This window comes from Rhineura floridana, chromosome 3 (genome assembly GCF_030035675.1).
Source record: "Rhineura floridana isolate rRhiFlo1 chromosome 3, rRhiFlo1.hap2, whole genome shotgun sequence".
Lineage (NCBI taxonomy): Eukaryota > Metazoa > Chordata > Lepidosauria > Squamata > Rhineuridae > Rhineura > Rhineura floridana.
In genome coordinates this window covers 61,388,765-61,412,320 of record NC_084482.1, presented here as the reverse complement: position 1 = coordinate 61,412,320, position 23,556 = coordinate 61,388,765, and the positions used below count along the sequence as shown (strand labels likewise).

At 40.7% G+C, this 23,556-nt stretch overlaps 1 protein-coding gene across 3 annotated transcripts in view; it reads right to left on the bottom strand.

The window, feature by feature from the left end:
• Positions 1–727: 727 nt before the first annotated feature.
• Positions 728–23,556, bottom strand: part of UNK (unk zinc finger) — a 78,688-nt gene continuing 55,859 nt past the window's right edge. For 2 of the 3 annotated variants that reach the window (XM_061616215.1, XM_061616218.1), the window contains 7 exons: positions 22,381–22,449; positions 20,668–20,842; positions 18,469–18,570; positions 15,994–16,182; positions 11,217–11,398; positions 9,631–9,888; positions 728–8,472 (listed from right to left, as the gene is read on the bottom strand). In XM_061616215.1, coding sequence (XP_061472199.1) covers positions 8,317–8,472; positions 9,631–9,888; positions 11,217–11,398; positions 15,994–16,182; positions 18,469–18,570; positions 20,668–20,842; positions 22,381–22,449 — 1,131 coding nt within the window. In that variant the 3' untranslated portion in view covers positions 728–8,316. The remainder of the gene's footprint in view (positions 8,473–9,630; positions 9,889–11,216; positions 11,399–15,993; positions 16,183–18,468; positions 18,571–20,667; positions 20,843–22,380; positions 22,450–23,556) is intronic. The other variant, XM_061616217.1, reaches the window with a different exon arrangement.

Sequence of the window (23,556 nt, the reverse complement as noted above, 5' to 3'; positions counted from 1 at the left end):
CCGGGATTCCTGGAGCCGGCCCTGCATGCTAGCACCGAGAATCTAGATGTTTGTCTCTCCAATCCCATATGATCTCACCAAATTGCTTTTCCAAATGCTATACCCAGTAATGCAGAGTGAATGCTCTGATATCTAAACTGATCATCACTACTCATTCTTAATCATTCACACTTTCAAGCTGTATTCACCCACCCAAAAACGAGCAGCATAGGATACTTTATGACGCCAGTAAGAAATCACAGGGGAGCAGATAGAATAATTATGGAGACAATAACAAGAACAAGACAATTTGGACAGATAGCAAACACAGATACCATTAGGGCAAGGCTAGCCAACACGGTGCCCTTCAGATGTTGTTGGACTCTGCTCATCCCTTATAATTGACCCTGCTGGTTGGGGGCTGATGGGAGTTGGAGTCCAACAGCATCTGAAAGGCACCATGTTGGCTACCCCTGTGATAAAGTAGGGTACATTCCAATTCAAAGGAAATTAGTTATAGGTAAGTTCCATTGAAATCAATGGGGCAATTTAGTCTGAGTAACAACTGGATCTCTAATCAATCAAAACTAACTTGTCCTGCTGATTTCAATGCGTCTTAAGCCTGACTAAATCTCTGGCTTGGCATTGTTAAATTTCCATTAAAAAAGCATCCTGTATATTCCAAACCCTGAACTGTTGAATTCTATTATAAAAATTATATAAATAGCAAAATTTAGGTAAATGTCCACTTTATTCTCGATGCAAGATTTTGGGAGGCCAATTACAAAATATATTTTGTTTTTATCTGTCAGGGTGACAAGGATGACACTGGTGAACACAAAGTTTGAAGTGAAGAGAGAATATGGAAAGTTCTGGGTTAGGAGTTTTAAGAAATGAGAGATTCCTTCATTTTCAGTTGGATACTTAAAAAGCCAAACTGAGTAAAAGTTTAAAACCACCATCTGTGAGTTTCTCCCCAATATGGAACTTTGTTTCCATGGAATCCCAGGTGGTAGTATGTTGGAGATATTACAAGACACTCTTCTTTGCAGGAGACAGTGGTTGAGAGTAAGCGTGAGTTTCTTTTAAGCATTGTCTTACAAAACCCTGAGATTGTATTGACCTATCGGATAGTATGGAGAATGGATTTTTATAAAATAAATACAGTAAAATGAGTGGGTTCTGTCTTAACAGTTCTTTTGATCATATGTTACTGTTTCCATATAACCAACCAGAAGGTGAACAGACATGATTGTGTAGCATTCCTGGCCTACAATCTACAAAGAATCTCTTCCAACATAAGCTCCATGAGAGCAAAGTGATGTTCATTTCATCATGGTACAGCTCCTTCACATACTTTCCATTTGTTTCCATGAAGCTTAGGAGAACTTCCTAGTGGAATCTATTGTATGCCAGTAGTTATGTAGGGTTATTTTCACAACCTCCTTAGCTTCCAAGTAGACATCAAAGGTACTATGAAAATTCACATGGACACCACAGATACACTCTAAAACACACATACGGATACACACACAAAACTGCTGCCTTTTTTTCTTAGCAAAAAAATAAAAAAATTTATTGTCTTCTAGAAAATCCATCCTGCCCTTGGAAATTGTGACACAAGATTGCATTTTTTTAGCTCCACATGCAAATCCACTTTGCCAAGAAAGAGTGTCTAAAACCAGGTTTCTGGACAGCCAAACACACATATATACAGAATACGAGAAAGAACAACAGCTGAAATCACAGTTCCGCATTACAGTCTATAATAATGGAATCAAACACCACATTGTACACACCACCTATTATCTTTTGGCTGACTTCTACACAGAGTTGAGCAGCTCTCTGTCCCAGCCACCCCCCTGCCTTTGGAGAGAGACTGGTTCAGGATTGCCATTATAAATACTGTAGTGTGTAGTTTTAAGAATTTATATAGTATGTATTTATACTTTTTTTCTTTCAAAAACTGGAAGCTACAGAGTGGGGAAGCCCCATAGAGATCATTGATCCACAGTCACCAGTTTGCAGGAATACTTCACTTGTAATACTTTTCACCAGCAACATCTACTTTCTGGTTGCATTGCTCTAAAAGCTGATATAATCCCTAAGGGGAATTTAAAAAAACAAACAAATAAGAAAAGCCCCACACTGGTAATTAACACTTTTCCTTTATAGAGAAGGAAACAATAACAGAAGGTCCTGTCTGTTTAGTGGAACAGCACTAAACTGTTGAATTCTTCTCCATTGCTAGGAAAGGAAATTCTCTTCATTTGTTTGAGCTATGCAGCCCTTGAAGTGGCTCAGGTAAAGCTTGGAGACTTATGGAAAGTTAAAAAGAAAAAGGAATTTTCCTGTTTTAGGTAATAGTTGCAAGAATTCTGTGTGGGGTCTCTGGCTCTGTTTGCATGTGATGCTCAAGGTTTAGCATTACAAGGACAAACTGCAGTCAGCTTTGGGCTTGCGTGCTCCCCTCCCTGCCTCCGGCACAGCCATGAGGAGAAAATTGGAGGCTTCTGCTTCACTTTTAGATTAGCTGTAGTTCAACATTACATCCAAACCCTAAACTAAAGTTAATCGTAACTATGGTTATTGAAACGAGCCTTATAAACTATGGTTTGAAGTTGCTTCCACTATAGTTAAGACTAACTGCAGCTTGTACAAGTTCAGATGTCACAACAAGTTGTGGTTAGTCTAAAATGGAAGGAAAAGCTTCAAAATTCTTCCATGTGGATGCCCCAGAGCAGGAGGGCTGCAGCTTGTCCTTATACCACTAAACCAATGCTTAGTATTATATGCAAACGCAGCCTCTGTGTGCTACAAATACATAACTCCCCACAATAAATACAGGTTAGGTACCATTTTTCCCTCTGCTGAAGCAGGGCAGGAGAGGAGCATGGCCTGGCATTTCCAAGCTTTGTGAATACTCAGCTGTCTGCCCCAATATCTGGAAATTCCTCAGCCCCACAAAGCCATTCATCTTAAAGGAAGAAGCATGTACAGGTTAATTATTAACATATGCATCAACTAATAATCCCCTAAACCTAATCAAGGTGAAGGTGTATCAGCCGTTTTGAATATTATGGTTTTTGCAACTACAATATCCCCTTGTCTCAGAGCCAGAGTGAGAAGAAAATTGCTAGTCTGATATAATGAGTCATATTAGCAGGCCCTCCCCAGACCTTTGGAAGGATTTTTTTTTCTAATTAGGCTTCTGTATAGAGGCCAGAGATGGAAAACGAGGCATTCTGTTCAAAAGGCTGTGGATTTTCATAATCCAAACGCATCTCCTTGGATTGTCCATTTGGAATAGTTTACTTCAGCACCAAATAGTCTGCACTTTAGCATCAGGCAAAAGCCAATCACAGAATCTTGTGGGCCTAAAACAGCAGTGCTGAACAGGTACTCTACAAATCAGCAATCGCAGATTTGCTTTCTGTTAAAAAAAAAGGACATTTCATCTCATTTATGGTTTATCCCACCCTATCCCAGTAAACAAAAATTTCCTATGCAGAAACTTAACTCAAAATTAATTCTTTACAAAACAGATCAGTTTTGCTTTTCCATTTGATACTTAATAAAAGCATTCACATTTCAGGTATTTCATTTCAATATTAAAATTCATAGAAATCTAGCCTTTCCCCCCCCCCTAAAAAAGTGCATCTTAAAAGAGCTAAAGAGTGGGATAGAGAAGTATGTGCTTCTACAATTCCCAGGTGTGGATAAAACCAGCCTGCTGCTATGCCCTCGTGCCTATATATTAAATTGACAGAGATGAGGCAGAGGAAAAACCATAATTGGATGGGGAGCAGTCAGGAATTTGTGGGGTTGTGGGATTTTTAAAAAAAATCTCAGTTTGGATTCTTTGGTCCTTCACAATACAACAGACATTTTGGGTTGCGGTACTAAATGTAAACAGGCTTTTGCCTCTGGCATAATTTCTCTCACACATCCCACCAGCAAAGCAATTTGCCCTATGGATGCAAGGGGAGAGGGAAGGAGGAGTCTGATCACCAGCAAGATTCTACTGAGTTATCAGGTCTTAAAAACAGGACAAACAATCTACGTCTTAAGTCAAACTTAAGGAGACCAGTGACACATCTAATATCCCCTGTAGAATTCTGTTGGAATTACACAAAGCTGTGGCAATTCAGGACAAAACAAACTGTCTCCCACAAAATCATCGTCTCACTCGGGACAATCACATAGAAAGGCAGAGGAAGCAATAAAACACAATGCTTACAAAATGAAGTGTTACAAACCATTTACCACCAAAGAGCCTCAAAATGGCTGCAGTTCTGTATAAACACTGTAGACCTGATTCAAAGAGTTTATTTCCTATGATCTTTAAATTAGTTACCAAAATAGTTTAGTACATTTTATTTCCAGCAGAGTATTACTCCCCCATAATTTAAATTTGTGTGTGTATGTTTTAAAAATGTTCACATATTTTAAACAAACAAGCTTTCCTTAAGACTGAGGCATGTTGGCTGGCCTTGGAGACCAGGTATGCCCCGTGGCACAGACATTCAAAGGCTACAGCCAAAAACAACACAACCACAAGAGTCAGCCAGCAGTGTCTCTCCATACAAAAAAAGAAAGAAGAAGCGAATTAGGTGTTCTTTTAAAAAAAACACAACAGATACTAGTACAATATACACATTGAAAAAAGCAGTTTTACCAAACATAAAAGTTAATTAAAAAAAAATCTAAACAGAGCTGCACTTTGAGATCATCTGGGAATGCATATTAACCTTCCAAATACAGGAGGGTGGAATTGTGAAGCAAATCTAATGATGTAGTTGCATTAACTATGAAAATACTTTGGAGGGAAGACCTGACAGTGAACAGCTGGATTACTCTTATGAAAAAGAATGATTGCTAGAGTTTCCAGTGCTTTTCGAGGTTGGGGAAAGGTGGGCAAACTACCGCAAATGAAGCAGAGACTGGTGAGCAAGGGAGTGAGATTAAAAATCTAAATATTACACACTTTTACATGTTAAGCAAACTCCCAGTTCAAAACGACAGATTAGAGTCCTTCTGGACTGGACTGCTGCTTTTTGTTGTCTACAGGCTGTTGCAATGTTGGAAGAAGGCAAAACAAACTGCAGTGGGAGTTCTACTACTCAGGAACTGCAGGACGACACGTTTACTGGATACAAGCTTAACACAAAAAATATTCCAAACCACAAATTTCATTGAAAATCAGTTGGCTTTAGGCCTCAATATATATATTTGAAAGCCTAACACATATAATCAAAGGTTAACACATAATCATTGAGTTAACACCTGTTCTAAAGCACTCTGGGAAGAGTGCAAATTTGTTCTCAAGGGAAATTTTTAGTGCAGACTGCAATCCTAAGCACATTTACCAGTGGGTAAGTCCCATTGAGTTCAATGGTGCTTACTTCTGAGTAAACATGCTTAGGATTGCATTGTAAGTTTCTTTTTTAATAGGTGTAAGACATTTCTGCTCAGAGCTTGGAAACCTAACTCATGCTGGCCCACAAAAGCACAAGAAATAAATTAATGATAGCTCCGATAACCTAGCTGCCTGTTCCTTGAGACCCAAATAGATTACTGTCCATCTGTTTAAAAAGCCAAACCTATGAAGTATGCCCCTCAGACTGGATGGATTGTTCCCAGTAAGAGGTGGGCTATATAAGTAGTAGTCATTGCTCTCCATAACAAATGGTAACCCAATTTTGTCTGGTATAAGTAATTCCCTATCAAGTGCACACCCAATATTAACAAGGAATGCATTTATAGACATGTCGTCTTGGGAGGATATTATCCATCTTCATGAAAGTTGTCTACTGCAGGTACCCAGCCAAACAAGGCAATCTGCAGTCACACTAAAGTGACAAAGGCTAACAGTTATGTTAACCAAAAGTGGCAACTACAATATCTTTTGTGAGAACGAGCAGAGCAATACAAAGGACATGTCTGCATAGGAACGTCATCCATTTTCAGTTTGGTGCTCTTAATGCCAAGGCAGAAGTGCAGGGAAGTCAGGTCACCACCCACACCAAAATCACTCTCTGAACTATGCCAACACAGCGAATCCCATAGATGCTTAATGAATGTTCCCATCTGTTGAGGACTAGTCACAGGCATGTCGGCTGTCAAGATGGGATTGAACAGAATCCAAATGGACTGAACACAACTGATCCCTGAAGAATACCCTATGAAGACACAGCCTAGGTCTTGGCATTCCCAAATTGAGCTATTGCTATCCAGGGATCACAACCAACCATATCCCCCTGTAAAGAAGGCAGGCAAACTTCACTGTAAAACTAAATTAGAGAAAAGTAACATAGAAAAGTAATAGTAGAGTAAGAAGATTTCCCTTGTTACAAGGAAAAGGAATGTATTCGGGAAGTGAAGCACTGCTGACTCTGGGTACCCCAGTCTTTTCTTGCCTACACACAGCACTTCAAATGTGACCTCATCGCATTCACTATAAATCTTTCAGAAGAATGTGAAGTGCATTAGGAACATAACTTTCCTTGACACCTAAGCAGCTAACTAATATTTTAAGAGAAGATATTCCAGCAACTTAGATTCTCCATTAGCTTTCATCCCACTTGTTTACTCCATCCACCCCCATTTCTAGCATTACCTGCTCCCAGTTGTGCATTTGGGAATCTATTTCTTGCTACCAGAAACCTTTTAATAGAAGGGTCCCTGAATGTTCACAAAATTCTGCTTTTGCCCCATGGCTGTAAATTTAAGAAATATTTCTTCCTTACAATCTCTCTGCTGTTACTCTGCAGAAATTACAGGCTGAGACAATTCAAGTTTCAAATCAGTATGCAATTCAAAATTTCTGCAGCAAGACAGCAACACACTATGTTAACTTCTGAAAAGTCCTCTCTCTATTACATCCTATATCCCCCATGTTCATGTTGGTGCAATCAACTTTTTGTATGCTAGCAATACAAAGTGCAAACAGATGATTCTGCTCTGCAAAAATCTGGATGATTTCCCCCCCAACACTCAAAGAAAAAAGCAACCCCTCTCTGAACTATAGGGTGAATGTTACTCCTTGCTATAACACTGGTAACAGTACCATTTGTGGTAAGGAAATAACAGGGGAAGAGTTGTATGGTTTCTTCCCATCAGGAAGTACCAAGTATTAGTCTAGGGCTGAACAAGTGGACATCAGCTAAGCCAAATGCAAACCAACTGTGCATTGTAGCCTGTAGTCCAATGCTTGACCAATACCCCATTTCTGCAGGGCCAGGAAGGCAGAAAAAAAAGTTTATTCAGCCCCCAAAGGCCACCTTACTTAACTTGTGGGTCACAAGTTATGCTGGCATGTATTAGGCAGGCTAAAAAGTTGGCAAGGTTCCACTTGTCTCAGTTTAATTATCTCTGAAAGCAAAGCCTAGGAAGACCCTTCACTTTGAGAAAGCAACAAGAAAAGAAACAGGCTATTCCAAAGAGGGCCTTCATTATTTAACACCTCAACTTCTATCTGCCACCTAGAATGCCTTCCATGTGCATTTACCATAGCTTTGAAGCACAACTCCATTGCCAAGAGAACATAGAACACAAACTCTAACCTTTCCTCTTTACAAAGCTCCACTAATGAGTAATGTTTTTGAGTAAAACTATCATGACCACTGGCCTATCATTATTGGTTTGTTTTCAATTTTGCTCCTTTTGTTGATTTGGTAGAAATCTAGAAGTGTGTAAAAAGACTTTTAAAATGTTTGTTTTTCAAACAGGCATGCAAAGATCCTTGCACATACTGAAGGCCAACAAGAGTTCTGAATGCCTGAAGCTCTCAACAGATGGGAACTGCAAAGGGGAACCTCCTGTAACTGGGTCAAGAGTATGACAGCTGCTTTAAAAAGATTAAAATGGTGATGAAGCAAGAGCCAAGAGGAGGATGAAGACTTGATCAGAAATCTGATTTCCATCTTTCTTCTCCCCAAAAGTCCAGTCCTCACGCTGGAAAGCACTTGCATACTTCTCTTCCTCCTCCCCTCTAAATGTCTCTCCAGAAAAGACTAAAAAAGAGTTACATCCTAAATAGGAAAGCGAGGGAGGGAGGAAACAGACTCTTCAAACGGCCCTTTGATCTACATAAAAACAGCCATAAAAGTCCCTAAGGAGTTAGAATTAGCAGGACTGGGTGGATGGAGGGAACCTTTAAATGGGAGATGCAAAGTATTAAAAAGTGCTCTGCAACTAATTTTTGTTTTTATGTATATATATATATATATATATGTGTGTGTTCATATATATATTCATATTATATTTATATATATATATATATATAAAGTTAAAAAGTTCTATGTGTGATATGCTAAACCAAATGTCCTAGTAGGGTCACGACTGGAGAGCATGTGGCCTGTTGGGATGGCAGATGGGGCATTCGCCCTCTTCAGCACATGTTTCACACAGCACAGTGTGTTGGCATGGTAGTACCACCCGGTTCTCTTCCTGGCACTTGAGGCATTTCACCGACTGCATCTGAAACACTGCCTGAAAAGAAAGAAAGAGGGCAAATCAAAGAGGAATGGTCAGCAAAAACAAAAAGAAGAGCTTTGCTGCACTCAGGAGGCAGCTACTAAAGGATCTGAGATAGTTTGCGTTTGACAAGCTAACAGAATAGCAGGGGCCCACAAACATTTTTGGGGGGTGGGAGTGCAAAGAGAGGGGGAAGTCCTTTGTCCTTCTCTGCAACAGCCTCCTGTTCCTATGCCTGACTCTGCTTACCTCCCTGAACCCCTCTTTCCTCTGCTGAGAGCTCCTCTTGCCCAGCAGCTCTGTGGAGCCAGCATGCAAAATCCCACAGGGGGTAGCCAAGCCCCAAGAACTTGGTATTATGTCTTAACTCCTAGCAGCGATTCCTGCCTGCTGGCTCTATAAAGTCATTGAAGGAAAAAACGTCCTGGGCTGAAGCCATCCCCTAAGAACACAGAATACACTTGTCACCTGGTGGATACTCCTCTTACCCAGCAGCTCCATGGAATGGGGGGGCAAGAGGATTCAGTCTCAGCCTACACAGCCCCAGTGAGTCAACTGTGTTCACGGCCTCAGACAACTCAGTTCCATTCTCTGCCCATCTTACAGGCCCAGGGAAATGTTTATAGGCAGCCCTTGTGCAGCACCATATTGGGAAGAAATGTGATGTCATTCCAACCCCCACCCCATTATTTCTCTGCAACCCTTATACTAAATACACACCGCATATTAATTTATAGATGTATAAAAACACAAATCAATTCTATAGAGCTGTAAATATTTTTTAAAGGCCGTGTCAAGTGCTACCCCTCCAAAAAAATCCAACCAACCTAAAACAATGAAGAGCGTGTGTGCCATATTAGTATATTCTACAGGTTCCAGTCATTATGTGGAAGCCCAACATGAGTTTGTTCTCAGGTACCAGACAGATCATACTCTGATCTGGAGCACAACTCCCTTTTCTGTTATCGTGGTGCCTGCCTTCTAGCTGAGAAAGCATTCTGGTATAAAACTGCTTTCTCACATCCAAGAAAGAATGGAACATTTCATGGTTGGCAGTCTATGGGTTCAAAATATAACATGGATTAAAAATTTCAACTTCACATGGTGGATTTTATTTAGAATACAAAAAGTAGCTAAATTCATTGTGGGACAAGACCTCTCTTTCAAACCTACCTTATCAACTCTCTCCAGGTTGGCACGCAGCTGTTTCTGAAGGTTATACAGTGTGGAGAGGGAGAAGGTTTCTATATCAGAGAGTGAACGCAGGAACTGGGGGTCCTGGCCAGTGTGGATCCTCTCCACTTCCTCCTGGAGTTTCTTCACTTGCAGCTCCAAGGCCTCTCTCTGCTCTCGGGCTAGCTCACATTCTATGGTTGCTGTGCTGGCACGATCACTGGCCTCCTCCGCTTCCTTTTTCCAAGCATCACAGGCCTGAGTATCCCAAAGAAAAGAAAACTAGCACAGACACCCTCTTATCTCCACCAGATCTCCTGAAATAAAATGAGCTATTTCCAGCCATTTGTAATTTGGGGAGGCGGGTGTGTGTGAATTCTTCCTTTGCTCCCCACAATGTGAATCCTTTCTCAAGCATTCTATTAAAGACTTTACACAAACTCCTGAATCAAAGTAAAGTAACTATATTCAAACATGGATAGTACTTCCATCATGGGACAATGTATAGCAAAATTTCCAAGCAAACTTTTGTGGGCTCAGTACTGGCAAGAGGAGTGCACCCATCTTGGATTCTAAGAAGCGCATTCACATAGCAAGAATGTGCTGTATATTTACTGTGGGGAGGGTATTGGTGTTTAATATTGTAAACATTATTTTTTTTAAAAAAGAAGAAGTGTATTCACATGGATTATTTTAGAAAATTGTTCCACCAGAGCTTGAGAGGCAGCCTTCTCCAGCTCTGGCCACTCCGTTGGCTTGGTTTTTTTTCTGGTAGCACAATAAATGTCCAGAGGTGAAGTAGACAGATTTTTTTGAACACACCCCTAAGCTAATGAGATCCTTTCAAGTCATACACAGAGAAATGACATCAAGATTTTCTAGCCCTGGCATCCATAACTCCTCTGTAGATTATCTCAACTACACTGCTATGCCATGAGAAGAGACTAGGAGAAAACACAATCCATCTGTCTCAATCTAGTTATGGGAATAGTTTAATAAAAAACATATATACACATCCATCCCAGACTTGCTGGCCAGCCATTACAACACAACCTGGGCCAGGGGTGGGGGGGGAGGAACTTACATTCCCAGAGGGAGAACATACCCAGGGCATGATTTAAAAAGCTGCTTGAATGCAGAAGGAGGGACTTATCACTCTTTCAATCCACAGTGACTAACCTCAAAGTAACTAGAACATTACTGCAAAAAGATGAGGAAAATATCGGTTTTGAGGGGATATGTAACTCAGGCAGCTTGAAACAACAGGAAAGACATAGGCAGCTACAAATTGAAAAAGTCAATACTCACAGATAAGCACTAGAAAGGCTGGCCTGAACATTTTCAAATCCTATCACAACTTGCAGCCTATTCCTCAGCATATCTATGATATCAATCTGTTTTTTTATTCATTGGTAAACAGTTTTAAAAGAGCTTTAAAAAATCCATGACTGCTGTGAAGGCACTACATTACAGCATCACACACACCAACTCTGTATTATTCTTGGATCCTCAAACTATTTTTGGACTGTTACATGGACTCTTTTGCTATCAGCATTCTGGCAAAGCCCCACCCCAGTGCACACTACCTGTTTGGCTTGTTTCCAAGATTCTTCCCACTGTTTTATTGTGCTGTTAGCTTCATCTAATTCCTGCCGCAGCCTGGCCAGCTCAGCAGCACCTGGACCCGACAAAAATGCAGGCGAGGTACTGGGTGAAAAACTTCCAGAAGCAAAGTGCTCCCATATGCTGCTGTTCATCCCATTTAAACCTGTTTCATGCAGAGAAAGGAGGAAAAAGTAGATGTTACATCCCATATATCCCTGACTCACCCCTTTCCTTGCCTGACACTCTTTCGGAAAGGGAATAAAATGGTTCAGTATTTCACATATTTCAATATTCTGACATGACACATAATATCCTGGGTTCTAACAGTGTTCCTGAGGACTTTATACTGTATCTAATCCACAAGTGCATTGTGGAGATACAGTAAGGCCCTGCTTATATGGCAGGTTAGGGACCAGCCCCCCACCGTAAAGCGGAAATTGCCGTAAAGTGGGACCCATAGACTATAATGGGGCCGTCACACGAAAATGATGCAAAAATGTCGTAAAATCGCTAAATCGGCTTTAAAAAGGGGAATTTCCCACCGCCGCATTAGCGGAACGCCGGAATGCAAAGCGCCGGTAAGCGGGGCCCTATTGTATATACAGGATAGGTGCACCACACAGTGCCAATCCCCACATGCTAGACATAAGCCACAGTACAACTGAAACAGATATACAGGAAACTGTCAGTAAAGGCAGAGGCTTGATTAAACAACAAATTGTGTGTGGACATTTTAAAAAACACACTCTCATCCATTAGCTTTGTTACTTCAACGGTGAATCTAAATAGGTCTGGTGTTGCCCCGAACATTGTTACAATTTGTCTTCACACTTGTATCTTTGAAAAGACTCAAATATGTATTTTCTTACATCACAACGCTTTAATTTTTTATCAAAAATGTTTTAACACACCAAACTCATCTGTGATTTAAACACTTTATATATATAATAATCTCCTATTATAATATTTAAACCACATGAAGTTCCTCAGTACAAACCAGCAATTTAGCGTCCACATCTGGGTCTTTGCTGATTTAACTCAGAAGTTCATTTGAGGAACTTGTTCAATAGACATTAGAACAACTGCCCCACAGACCATTTCTCAGGATAAAGGAGAGAATTTAATACTAAGGAAATAAGGGTCACTGCACACATTACATTTTTAGGCATCCACATAAAAATGTAAAAAGCAAGAAACATGTGGTTGCAAAACACCTGATTCATACAGGGACTCTCACCAGACAAGATGGTTTAGCTGAAGTTCCCTGCTGAGTGTCTACCTGGTGGCAAAACACGGTTTGCTGCTGTAAAGTTTGTAGAATGGCTCTAAGAATTTAGTCCACCTCAATATCCCATACCTGGTGCAAATAAATTTAGCATCTGCTTTCTACCAGAGATTACCCAGAGAAATGGAAGGCTGCAAACAGATTCACAAAATCTGTAGAGCAACAGAGACTGCTCTTCAGTAGTGGTCTGTGCAATGGGCGGAATTCCAGAGGTGCCCTTTTAGAGAGGGCTGAGGTCCGGCTGGATGGGTGCACCAGCAGAACCAATCTGGTCGTCCTGCTGATGTGTCCACACCACCCCTATCTCACTGCCACCCTACACCAGCCCCATTCAGGTAAATTGCAGTACTCCTGCATGTGTCAGAAAGGTGCCTCTGGAGCAACATCCCACCACATGCATCACTACTGCTGCTCTTCTCCTTTCATAACAAATAACGTAGATCTGACCAAAAATATGCTCAGGTAGGGTACGATGCAATAGATGGAAAGCCTAGAGAAATATTTGTAATACTATTCTAGGTGTCTTTATTAAAACTTTCTTCTTTACACTGAATTTCCAACATGGTTTAGCTTTTACTGTGAAATCAAGGCACTGTTCTCCAGTCTTAAATTGCATTATTAAGTAGCATGTCTAGAATGAGCTCATCCTGATTTCAGTCATAGCCTTGTTATAAATATGGCCATAGCAGAGGAATCAAGTCAAGGGTAAGTGCTACTACAGAAGATGTAAACAGTAAATTCTACATTACATCAAAATTGAATCTGCTTCTTAAAATTCCATATTTTTTGCCTTACTTCATAACCTTGATTTGCTACTGAGTTATTGCCAGAAGTATTTTATATGTATGCAAGCTATTTACATTTTTATGCAGGTATAAAAACTATATGGCAAAATTGCTCATTGAAAATACATTTTCCACTGATTTGCCAGTTTATGAGTGCCAATAATGACAATAATGCAGACGCCCTTTAATGTCTTTGTTCAATTGGGCTGGCTCACACACTAGTTGGTTGGAGATCCTGTATGCATGAAGTAATGAGTGATACAAAGAGAGCACATGTACACCTGAGCACATGTAATTCTTCCCCCACCCTTTCTTTTGGAGGCGTGATAAGAGTAGACTGGTTCACTAAGTCAAACCTTGGGTCATAGCTCACAGTTAGTCTGGACAGAGCTTAACCACAAACCCTGGTTTGGACAATAGGACTATGGTCTGGCTTAGTGTGACATGCAAATCAGGCCATTGTCTCAACTGAGTCTACACATGTGCAAAATGCTTACTGTAAAACTGGTATAATTTTAATTCTTTGTAAGCTACTCTTGAAACTTGCTGAAGGGCAGGGTGAAAATCCCTAAAAGTAAACAGATTAAATAAAAATGTACCACTTGGAATATAATTTACACAGTAAGGAAATCAATGCCCCATATTTTCTGTCTCAAAAAAGACAAGGCCAGTGGGGTGCATGCGCCTGCTTCACCATCATGTGTACAGCATCCCTGTTCAACAAGTGTGCAAACTGTACCCTTGAAGCACTCAAAGTGAGTCTAAAAAGGATTCCAATTTATGGACCATGGATTTCTTTTGTACAGAGTGGGTGATTTATACAAATGATAGACAAGATGTGATTAACACATAAAAACAAGTATCTAGTTTTTATTCTTTCCACATACTTCCTACCTACTCCTTTGTCACTCCCCGTCTTCTCTCTTTATCTCTGTCCTTTAATCCTCTTGACGAAGGACAGCAACACTTCTATGCTGTTTAGTCCATAGGACATTAAGCAAATACTAAGTGTAAAGAACAGCAGCACATTTTCTGAGGTACTTCATTTAGCATCTAGTATTCCTCAGACTGTTAAGATTCATTGGTGTTATTGAGGCTTTTTAACTGGAACCAACATTTAACCCTCAAACCTGATTTTAATGCCAGAGTTCAGCGTAGGAACATATTAAGTAACAATAAAGAAAAATGATTCTAAGCATCTGGAATGCTCTTGCCCCCCTACTACAATGACAAATATTGATGCAACTGCTCTAAAGCAGGCCTCATGGTGCTTTAAACTGATAGTATGGGCAAAATTGTCTTGCACATGGCAAATACTACTTTTAAGTGTTTTATGTTGCTGTACACTGCCCTGATGTTTTGCAAAAGACCGGTATATAAACACTTTTATAAATAAATCAATATGCCTGGAGCCCCTACTAATTAATCTTTGCAGTGAGAGACCTGGCTGTGGGGTTACATAGTGATAAGGTCCTCTGAACACACTCAAAGGTACTCTACTACACAGGTTTCATGGTCTAAAGGAATATCAGTCCACCTAGGTCTGATACATATGGACTACCAAGCCCTTGCTGTACTCTGAATATCAGGAGTTTTTTTGGAAACTATTTAAGAAGAGAGAAAGTATTTAGCTTCTGATACACCTGGAGTATTTGATTTTCAAGGCCATGTTTGTTGGCTATAACTGAGTAAGTATGACTAACAGGTTTAAACCTGAAAAGTCAAATATTCCAAATGCATAAGAAGCTAGTAGTTAATGGTATCATATATTTGTATTTTTTTCTACAGCTGTTGATACTTTAATAGCAGGAGCAGCTCGCCCAGTGGGGCTGAGCCACAGCAATAGCCTCCTAGCAGCGGCGTCACTGCTGTTGACCAGGAGGGAGAGGTGAGTCAGGGCCGTGTGGACAAACTGGCACAGCCAATCCAGTGCTCCTGTAGGTGTACCCACATAGCCCTGACTTTGCTGCCACTTCACCTCTCTTCCTCTTCCTCCTAGTAAGCAGCAGCAACTCCATTGCTGGGAGACTATCGCTGCAGTTCTTTCCCACTGGGCAAACCACTCCTAGGTAAGAGATGCTCATTTCTCTGCTGAGCTGACATACTTTTGAGACCAGTCTGCATCTGTGTTGGAACTGCTTTTTAAGATATTTTAAAGCTTTTTAAAAAGATGTTTTGTTTTAATATATATTAAAGCCTGTTTTTATGATATTTTAAAGTGTTTTTAGTGTTTTTGTTTGCCACCTTGAGCTCCTACTGGGAGGAAGAGTAGGATATAAATTAAATAAATAAATATATACATAAATAAATCATATTTGCTTCCTTTTCCTGGCTTCAGAAACTCTACCTTCAGGGTATCTAATGGATGGGTCTTCCTTGCACTTCTGGAATTTGCTTAACTTTTCCTAATGCCTTTTGCTACATTTCATCTTTGTTGTACGGACATTCCACATACTGAACTTCTTTGTGTCATTCTTCCTTTGTGCAGGGCAATTCTTTCTGGGATGTCCTTAGGTTGGGCCTAGTGATTTTTTCCTCATCTGACAGGCATTGGGCACAAGATATGTTAAGTGGCAACACAGAATGAGAACATTAAAATGAAAACTAAGATAAAAGGAAAATACTTACATGGTAGACAGGTATGTACATGTTAACATGCATGCTCTCACATACGCACTGGGCATTTACCTAATGATCCATGAGAAGCTGATGTCCCCAGGAATGTGTTTTCTGACTGGCTTAAGTGTCCCTGGGGCTGATGGAGGAAATGCGATGATAAGCTGACCGGTGGAGAAGGAGAGGCAGAGTGAAAGGAGGCAGAACTTCCAAGGGACCCAGGGATATTTACAGGAGCAGAACTTTGCAGCAAACTCCCACCTGGACAAAGAACACACAGAAAGGATGGGAATGTAGAAGCCATGGGTTATGAGTGGAAGCACAGCACAGGAATTTGAACAGCAGGTGTTTGCTTCACTCTCTGCACCAGTAAAGGGATGGGGGACTCCAGGTTCTTCCTCCACTTTACATCCCTCTTTACCTTCAGAAGGAGTATTATCAGAACTGTTCCTCTGGCCGAGGAAGATGGAATAGTAACACTTTTGGGTATTAACTGTGCAAAATAGGGCATTAGGGACAGATTAAAATCTTATAAAGAATGGGCTGTTTAAGAATTGAAGGGACTGTCATGAGACATTTAGACAGGCTTTTTTCATTTCTTGTATCTCCACAATGATAATACACTAATTCATTATGCATGTTTAAACCAAATAGTGCAAAAACAATTTCTGCTGTTTACTAGTGCAAGAGGCTACATTTCTTTGAAGCAAAAAAGTGACCAGTGATGGCAGAAATGGGTTTCTTTAAGACTCTTTTCACAGGAACAGGAAAGCATGTGTCCATCAAATCATACAGATTAAGCAACTACATCTCCAAGGGCTATTGTATTAGTTAAAGATGGTTTCTCCTCCCCACATTACATATCCTAACAAAAATACTGTCACAATTTCAAACCTCTTCCTCAATAACAGGGATAAAAGTTATGTTCTTAATGTCACTTAAGCAGCAGCAAATGGGGCAATTTCCCTATATTCAAAGACACTGTGCCAAGGGAGAAATTCAATGGGGAAATTACAATCTTCATTTTTAATACACCTGTAAGAAACTATGCTCTTAAGAAAAAAGATGTCCGAGCAGAGCAGATCATTAAATGTCAACACCATAATTATTTCTACAAGAAAGAGAATGGGGGAAATCACCTCCCAATTTGAACAGAGGAGTTCAGAAAACTGCACGGCACAGCAGAGGAATCAAACTCAGTAGCATGGAATTTGCTAATGCTGTCAGAATCACAAAAAATCTCAGATTTCATTATTTTAAAACTCAGTTTTTACCCCTCATGTTTAATAAAGCTTGAAAACACACAGCAGCACCTGTTCAGAAATTAGATTCAGAAATTAGAGTGAGTATAGGATGGACATAGGAGGGACTCCTACATACCAGAGAACTCTCCGTACTTCTTCTAGCCTAGAACTATAATTGTAGGTAGAAGCAACCAAAGGGTTATTCTAGGTCAACTCAACAAGGCTGTGTTAAGAGGAGGTGGTCACAAAACTGGAGTCCTCAGTCAGTTTACTGATCATCTGAGGAGCACAATCTCTGTAACTATCTTTAAAAGGGCAGTTGGCTTCACTGGAACTAAGTCTGTGTCTACACTGCATGAAAAACATTATTTGGGCCCCATTTTGACTCCTATCTTAACTTGTGGCATCTGCACTGCAAACTGCATCCACTTCCAAATTGTTTTAGCCAGAATAAGCATAGGCATGATCTCAGTGCAGAGTTGTCTCATCCTGAAAGCAGACTTGATTACTTGAGGGATACGTGGAAGGCTATTCTGATTTGTGCTACTGCTCAAATCTGAACCAATACTGAGGGCAGATGTGGTGAAACAGAACTAGGTGTTGATGGAAGGCCATTACAGAGCATTCTGCAATGGTCTGCAACATCCGACATCTGGTACCATGGAGGATCAACTGTAAGCTGATGGATATGCCCTTAAGAGACAAAGAATTCAGACAACATGAGTGGCAGTAGTGAGTCAGGCACCCACCAATTTGCATGTGGCTTAGTTCACAAAGAAGAACCTGTGTCAATATGTAATGGAATTCTCACAATAAAAGGACCAAGGTTGTAAGGACTATTTTCACCTGAACAACCAGACACACGCAAAAATGGACGCTGGTTTGAAATGACCACATACAGACGATGAGATACATATACGGTAGTTTGTCAATGTGTGGCGATAATGTCTTGCCATGGTCCTGTGACAGCAGAACAGTGATACCAATTCAAATTGTTTCTCATTCTTGCAAAATGACTTTTTGTCCTCCATGAAATGTTCATGTCATAATTTCATAAACATGTTTAGTGTGTCAAATAAGCCATGCCAATTTCATAAACATAACTGGGACATCTGAAACCAGTGGAAGAAATTTCCAATCTGCTAGCCAATGAGGGCCCTTTTGCTCCAAGGTCTCCCATTGACTGCAAACCAACATATAACATTCCGGCTGGTTTGGAGAGCTTGTTAGGCTGCTTCAGCCAGCTGATGGGGCAAACCCTGCTTGGCAGAAGATCAAAGAAAGCTCTGCTGCTTTCATGTACCTATCATGATGCCACTCGTGTGGGGCACCGAGCTGCTGTCAAATGTCTTCTCCAGGGCAGCCACTCCGAATTCGTTCAGGTCCAGGTCATCCAAGGCAGACTCTGCCAGACAGAGGCACCAATTATATATTACAAAAAGGACCAACAACTTCAAGGGATAGGGAAGCCCAAAGAGCCTACATGCAGAGATGACACTGCTTTGGACTGGAGGATCTACAGGGCCCTGCTCCCCATTGCACAATACTGCCATTAGTCAACAGTTGTCTAAACAAGGCAACTTTTCATATTGCTTTCTGTTGCCTTTGATCCCTAAAAGCCTTTCAGTATGAGGTTCTTCCCATAGATTGATACCATAAATAACAGCAACACAAAACAGATCACCCTGCAACACCTGCTGTACAGCTTGACTTTGAGAGGTAGTACATCCAAGGACACTTTAATGACAGGTGCCCATCCCAGACACCTGGCAACCAAGGTGTCCATGATGCATGATGATTGGAATTTCCCGCTTTCAGGAATTCCACAGTGGAGCAGTGACTTGGGTTGCAATTCAGTGGAGGAGGAAATGGGTCGTAGGAATGAGATGCAGGTATGGTAGTGGAAAGAAGGGGGTTGAGCATGACAGTAAGGTGAGGGGCATTGGGGAAGAGGGATGGATTAGCATACCTTAATAGCTGCTATAGCCAGCAGTGTCCCCAAAATGGGTCAGTGATATATAGCATGGACATTGCCAGCTGGGATGAGATGAAGCAAGCCTCCACAGGATCTCCCCAAGTACTATTCCTATCCAATTTACTATGTCTTGGCAAATCTGCCCCATTAGCGTTGTCTCACAGAGAATGGTATGGGTTGTGTCATATTCATGATATTCCTGTTACTTCAGAAATGCAGGTCATAAAAGAGATCACAGTTTTCCATACTTAAATGGATGCTCCCCACCCATCCCCTTGTCCATAGCCTGTATTGTGCTTTGCTGTTTTTTCTAAAAGGTTACTTTTTGAGCCTTTCACAAATACTTAAAAAGACTGCCAGTCTCTTCAGAAATTCCCTGTAGAGTCCCTATTAAAACGGGCAACAAGAACCCTGTTTAGAGCTAAAGAAGTTGCCCTTCCTGTTTGATGCCACCCCACTGCTAACTTTATTCTTTCAAGGCCAGATATTCTCTCTTTTTTTTAATCATTCCAGGCAAAAGCTGCTGGTGCGATGGGGAAATGCCACTCTGCTGCCCTTCTGATAGCAGGCATCACTACCACTACCACGGAGAAAGTGGTGGTGAGGTCAGGACTGCAAGGGTGCATGGTGGAGCCTAGCCAAGCTCTGGTCTTTCCACCACCATGCCCCATCCCAGTAAGCAGCAGTGAGTGATGCCACTGATTGGAGGGTAGTGGACAGCACTGCCCCACCATGCCAGCCACTTCTGATTCCAGGCCTGTTATAGAACGTTAACACGTAATAAGACACCTGGACAGGAAGAGGCCAACAAAAAGCAAGGCTATATATCCCCTGCTTTATAATGATCAAAATAATAAATAAAGTTGTGCCCGAGGAGAAAATAAAAAAAAAGAAATGCCTGCCCTGCCCAATATGTACTCTTAATCTCCTTGGAAAATCTAGAGATTAAAACACAGTGACGCACCACACACTTCAAAGGAAGCATAAATAAAGTCCTTTTAAATCATCATCTAAGGCACACACTGGCTATAGACTTGTTCTTGATGTGTGCAAATGGGAGAGTTTCATCCTTGTAATATTTATGAAAACAGCCGCTTAGCCACAAATTATACCTGTCACATGAATGAAATTTAGACCTGGATTGGCCCAGTACAATGGCACTTTGGGTGAATTTTGTGATCTGTAAATTTAGCAAGCTTAGAGTAAAATGAAGGATAGCAAGCAAGACATTAAGTTCTGTACACAAATAATTCAGAGCAAACATGATCTCTAATTCACGCTCTTGACACATTTTTGTAGAACTCACATGTCATGAAACTAGATAAGGGTGTTCCTATGTTTGGCTGTTCCAGAGCTGAAATTATGATGTATGAAAGTGTGTATTTCATATAAACCATTAGCCACCTCAACCAGAAAGAAGGGATTCTGCAAAAACTCCCCAGGTACCTAAGTCTACAACATGCCCCTATTTCCTAGGGATGGATATTCCCTTTCAGAGTTGTCCCCCATGAGTATAGGCAGTATTACCTATCACAGATTCCACTGTGTCACTGGTTGGGTAGAATGGAAGGGCATTTGCATTCATGCCAGGGACACTGCTTGTGCCTGCTGGACTTGGTGGTGTTGCTGCCAAACTAGAGGTGATACTAGAGGAGATGCTAGATGTCAGTGGGCTGCCAACAGGAAGAATTCCCAATATATCCTGAAAGACAAAGATATATTTATGCACTGGATAATTCATTCTAAATATGCAATTAAAAAGAAATGTATGAACAAGCCTCTAACTCTGGGGTTGCCAACATGGTACCTGTGTGCACAATGGAACTCTTGAGGACTTTCTCTGGTGCCTGCAAAAACCTCTGAACCCCAACCCCTCACTATCCCGTTCATCCTGTGGTAGAGTGGGTGGTTACCTCCCCCCTTGGAAAGTACATAGATCTAAAGGAGGATGTTGAAAGAATGGCACTCTTTCCCACTTCTTCTTCCAGCTCTATGTACTTCTCAAGGCTCATATTAGCATCTGAGGTGCTGATCTGAGTCTTGAAAAGCACATAAAAAGTGAAAGGAGAAGAGTGTTGTTCTCTCCTTCATTCAGCCTTATGCACTTTTCAAGTTTCAGACCCAGTACCTGAGCAGCTAAACAGAAAACATAATAATAAAGAGGGTAGTAGGGAAAGGGGAGTGATCTGGGAAATTGGGGGGAAGAAAACAGAATAGCCAGGGGAAAGAAAGTAAGGTGCCACATAGGGTGCACCAACGAGCACAGGTCGGATCCAGTAAAACAGATCCTCTTGAAATTGTATAATTTTTTACAGGTTCCCATCACTACTACCACCAAACCACAGATTACATCTGTGTCCATTGACTGATAGAGAAAAATAATGATCTGATGCTTTCCAGCACTACCACGGCACAAAAACATGGATCTGAGGCACTGTTCCTCATAATTTTTATGACGGATCTCCTCAAGCAAACATCACATCAAAGGTCACCTCTGGGTACACAGATATTGCTGTGATATGTTGATGGTTTTGTCGTTGTCCTATATAAGAATCATAAAGATGCATAAGGATCTGTGCCTTGGATCAATGTTTTTGTGGTGCTGGCAACCACGCGTGTGATTTTTTGTGTGTGCAGTCTACCCCTGTAAGCTTTCATGTGATGGTGATTTTTAAGGAATCGTGCAAAGTCAAGACGGCCATTTTAATTCTTCTCTCTCTCTCTATCCCCTCCCTATATATTTTATAATTAATACCCTAGCCTTCTATATCAACATATACTCAGGGAAGCTCGCAAGAGTTTTAATACGCAATACAATAGAATGCCAAACCAAATGAATCCTTCTAGTGTTATGAAGGACAATTAGGAATCTTTTAGTCTCATCCATATCAGTTGCATCGTACAATCGCTGTTATGTACAATTCTGTCAGACATTCAAAATCAAAATTATTAGCCTAAATAGTGAGAGTCAATGAGCTGTACTGAACTCTTTATTTATTTATCTCTGCAGCCCAATTCATATTCAAGATTCCAATTTGGATATTTATCCATATGTACAACACTGGCAATTGTTCACACATACCTGAATATACATTTGTTAGAGCCTAAGTTCTTTCAATGCTTAGGAGAATACCATCATCCACTCATGCTTCCTCTGGCATCCACATGTAGAGTTGGAATCCATGGATGAGGTGGCATGAACACATAGGGATAGACTAGAGTCCTTCCGGAGTAACATACCTGTTTTGGCTGTAACAGAGGCTGTTCTTGGGTTCTGTGTTCCATGGAATGGGATTTAATCTTTGCTTGCTGCAGTAAACAGAACAAAAAGAAGGACAAGTGAAGAGAGAGTACATAGTGACTTTGAACTTTTGACAAGGCTATGAGATTCTTACAGGACTTCCTCTGTTTGGTTGCCTCCCAAGATCAGAGCCCACAAAGCAAGAAAAGAAAGTGTTAGACAATAAAATGCATGGAGGGGGGACTTCCCATTATATATTGTATTGATGACGACAGCTGCCTATAATCCTACATGCACTTACTTGGATGTAAAACCCAACTGACGTCAGTGGAATTTACTTCCAAGTAATAAACATGTATAGGGCTGCACTTTAATCTTTGTACTCCATTGTGATCTTTTTGTACTCATGTGGTGGGGTTAACAATGAAAAGTACATGGGCAGAGTGCTCTTAATCTATGCCTGATAAGGAAAAACTGGACATTTGAGGAAACCAGACATTTGAGTAGAAAAAAACCCTACTCTAGAAATACTCCAGAATAAATGTAAGTTTGCAATGGCTTCTCTGCAAGCATGTGTTTATTATGTATCTGCATGACAATATCCAGATAAGTCCATTTTAAGTATCACTGCAGTTTTATTTTGAATAACTTTCTTTTTTCTTCAGAAAATAAAAGAATCTTGTGTTTTTCCTTAGAACTTTTTCAGAAATGTTATATCCCTCCAATCCTTGCTCAAAAATGCAAATGATAGTCGAGGCTCCATCACATGACTGAATGCGCCAGGGTCCCCACAATTCCTCACAGAAATCCACTACTGGAGCTTCTGTTGTCATCAAGCTTGTATTTAATTGACTGTAACCTCAACCCTAAACTCATTTACACAGAAACATCAGCGTACATGAAACAGCCACCAACAATAGTGGTTGGGACACATTTCCCATACCACTGCAAACTCAAAAATGAAGGGGGGGGAGGCCTGGATTCCTATGGTAAATCATAGGCTGTTCCGTGGACACTAGGCACAAAGTCCCACTTATTTTAATGAAACTTATTCCTAAGAAAATGTGTTTTAAGATTACAGCCTCAGCCCTTCTCTAATATTAAATACTTATGTACAACACAATTGAATAGAAATACTGGACATAAGACAATTCATTCTTGACAACAGAACTAAA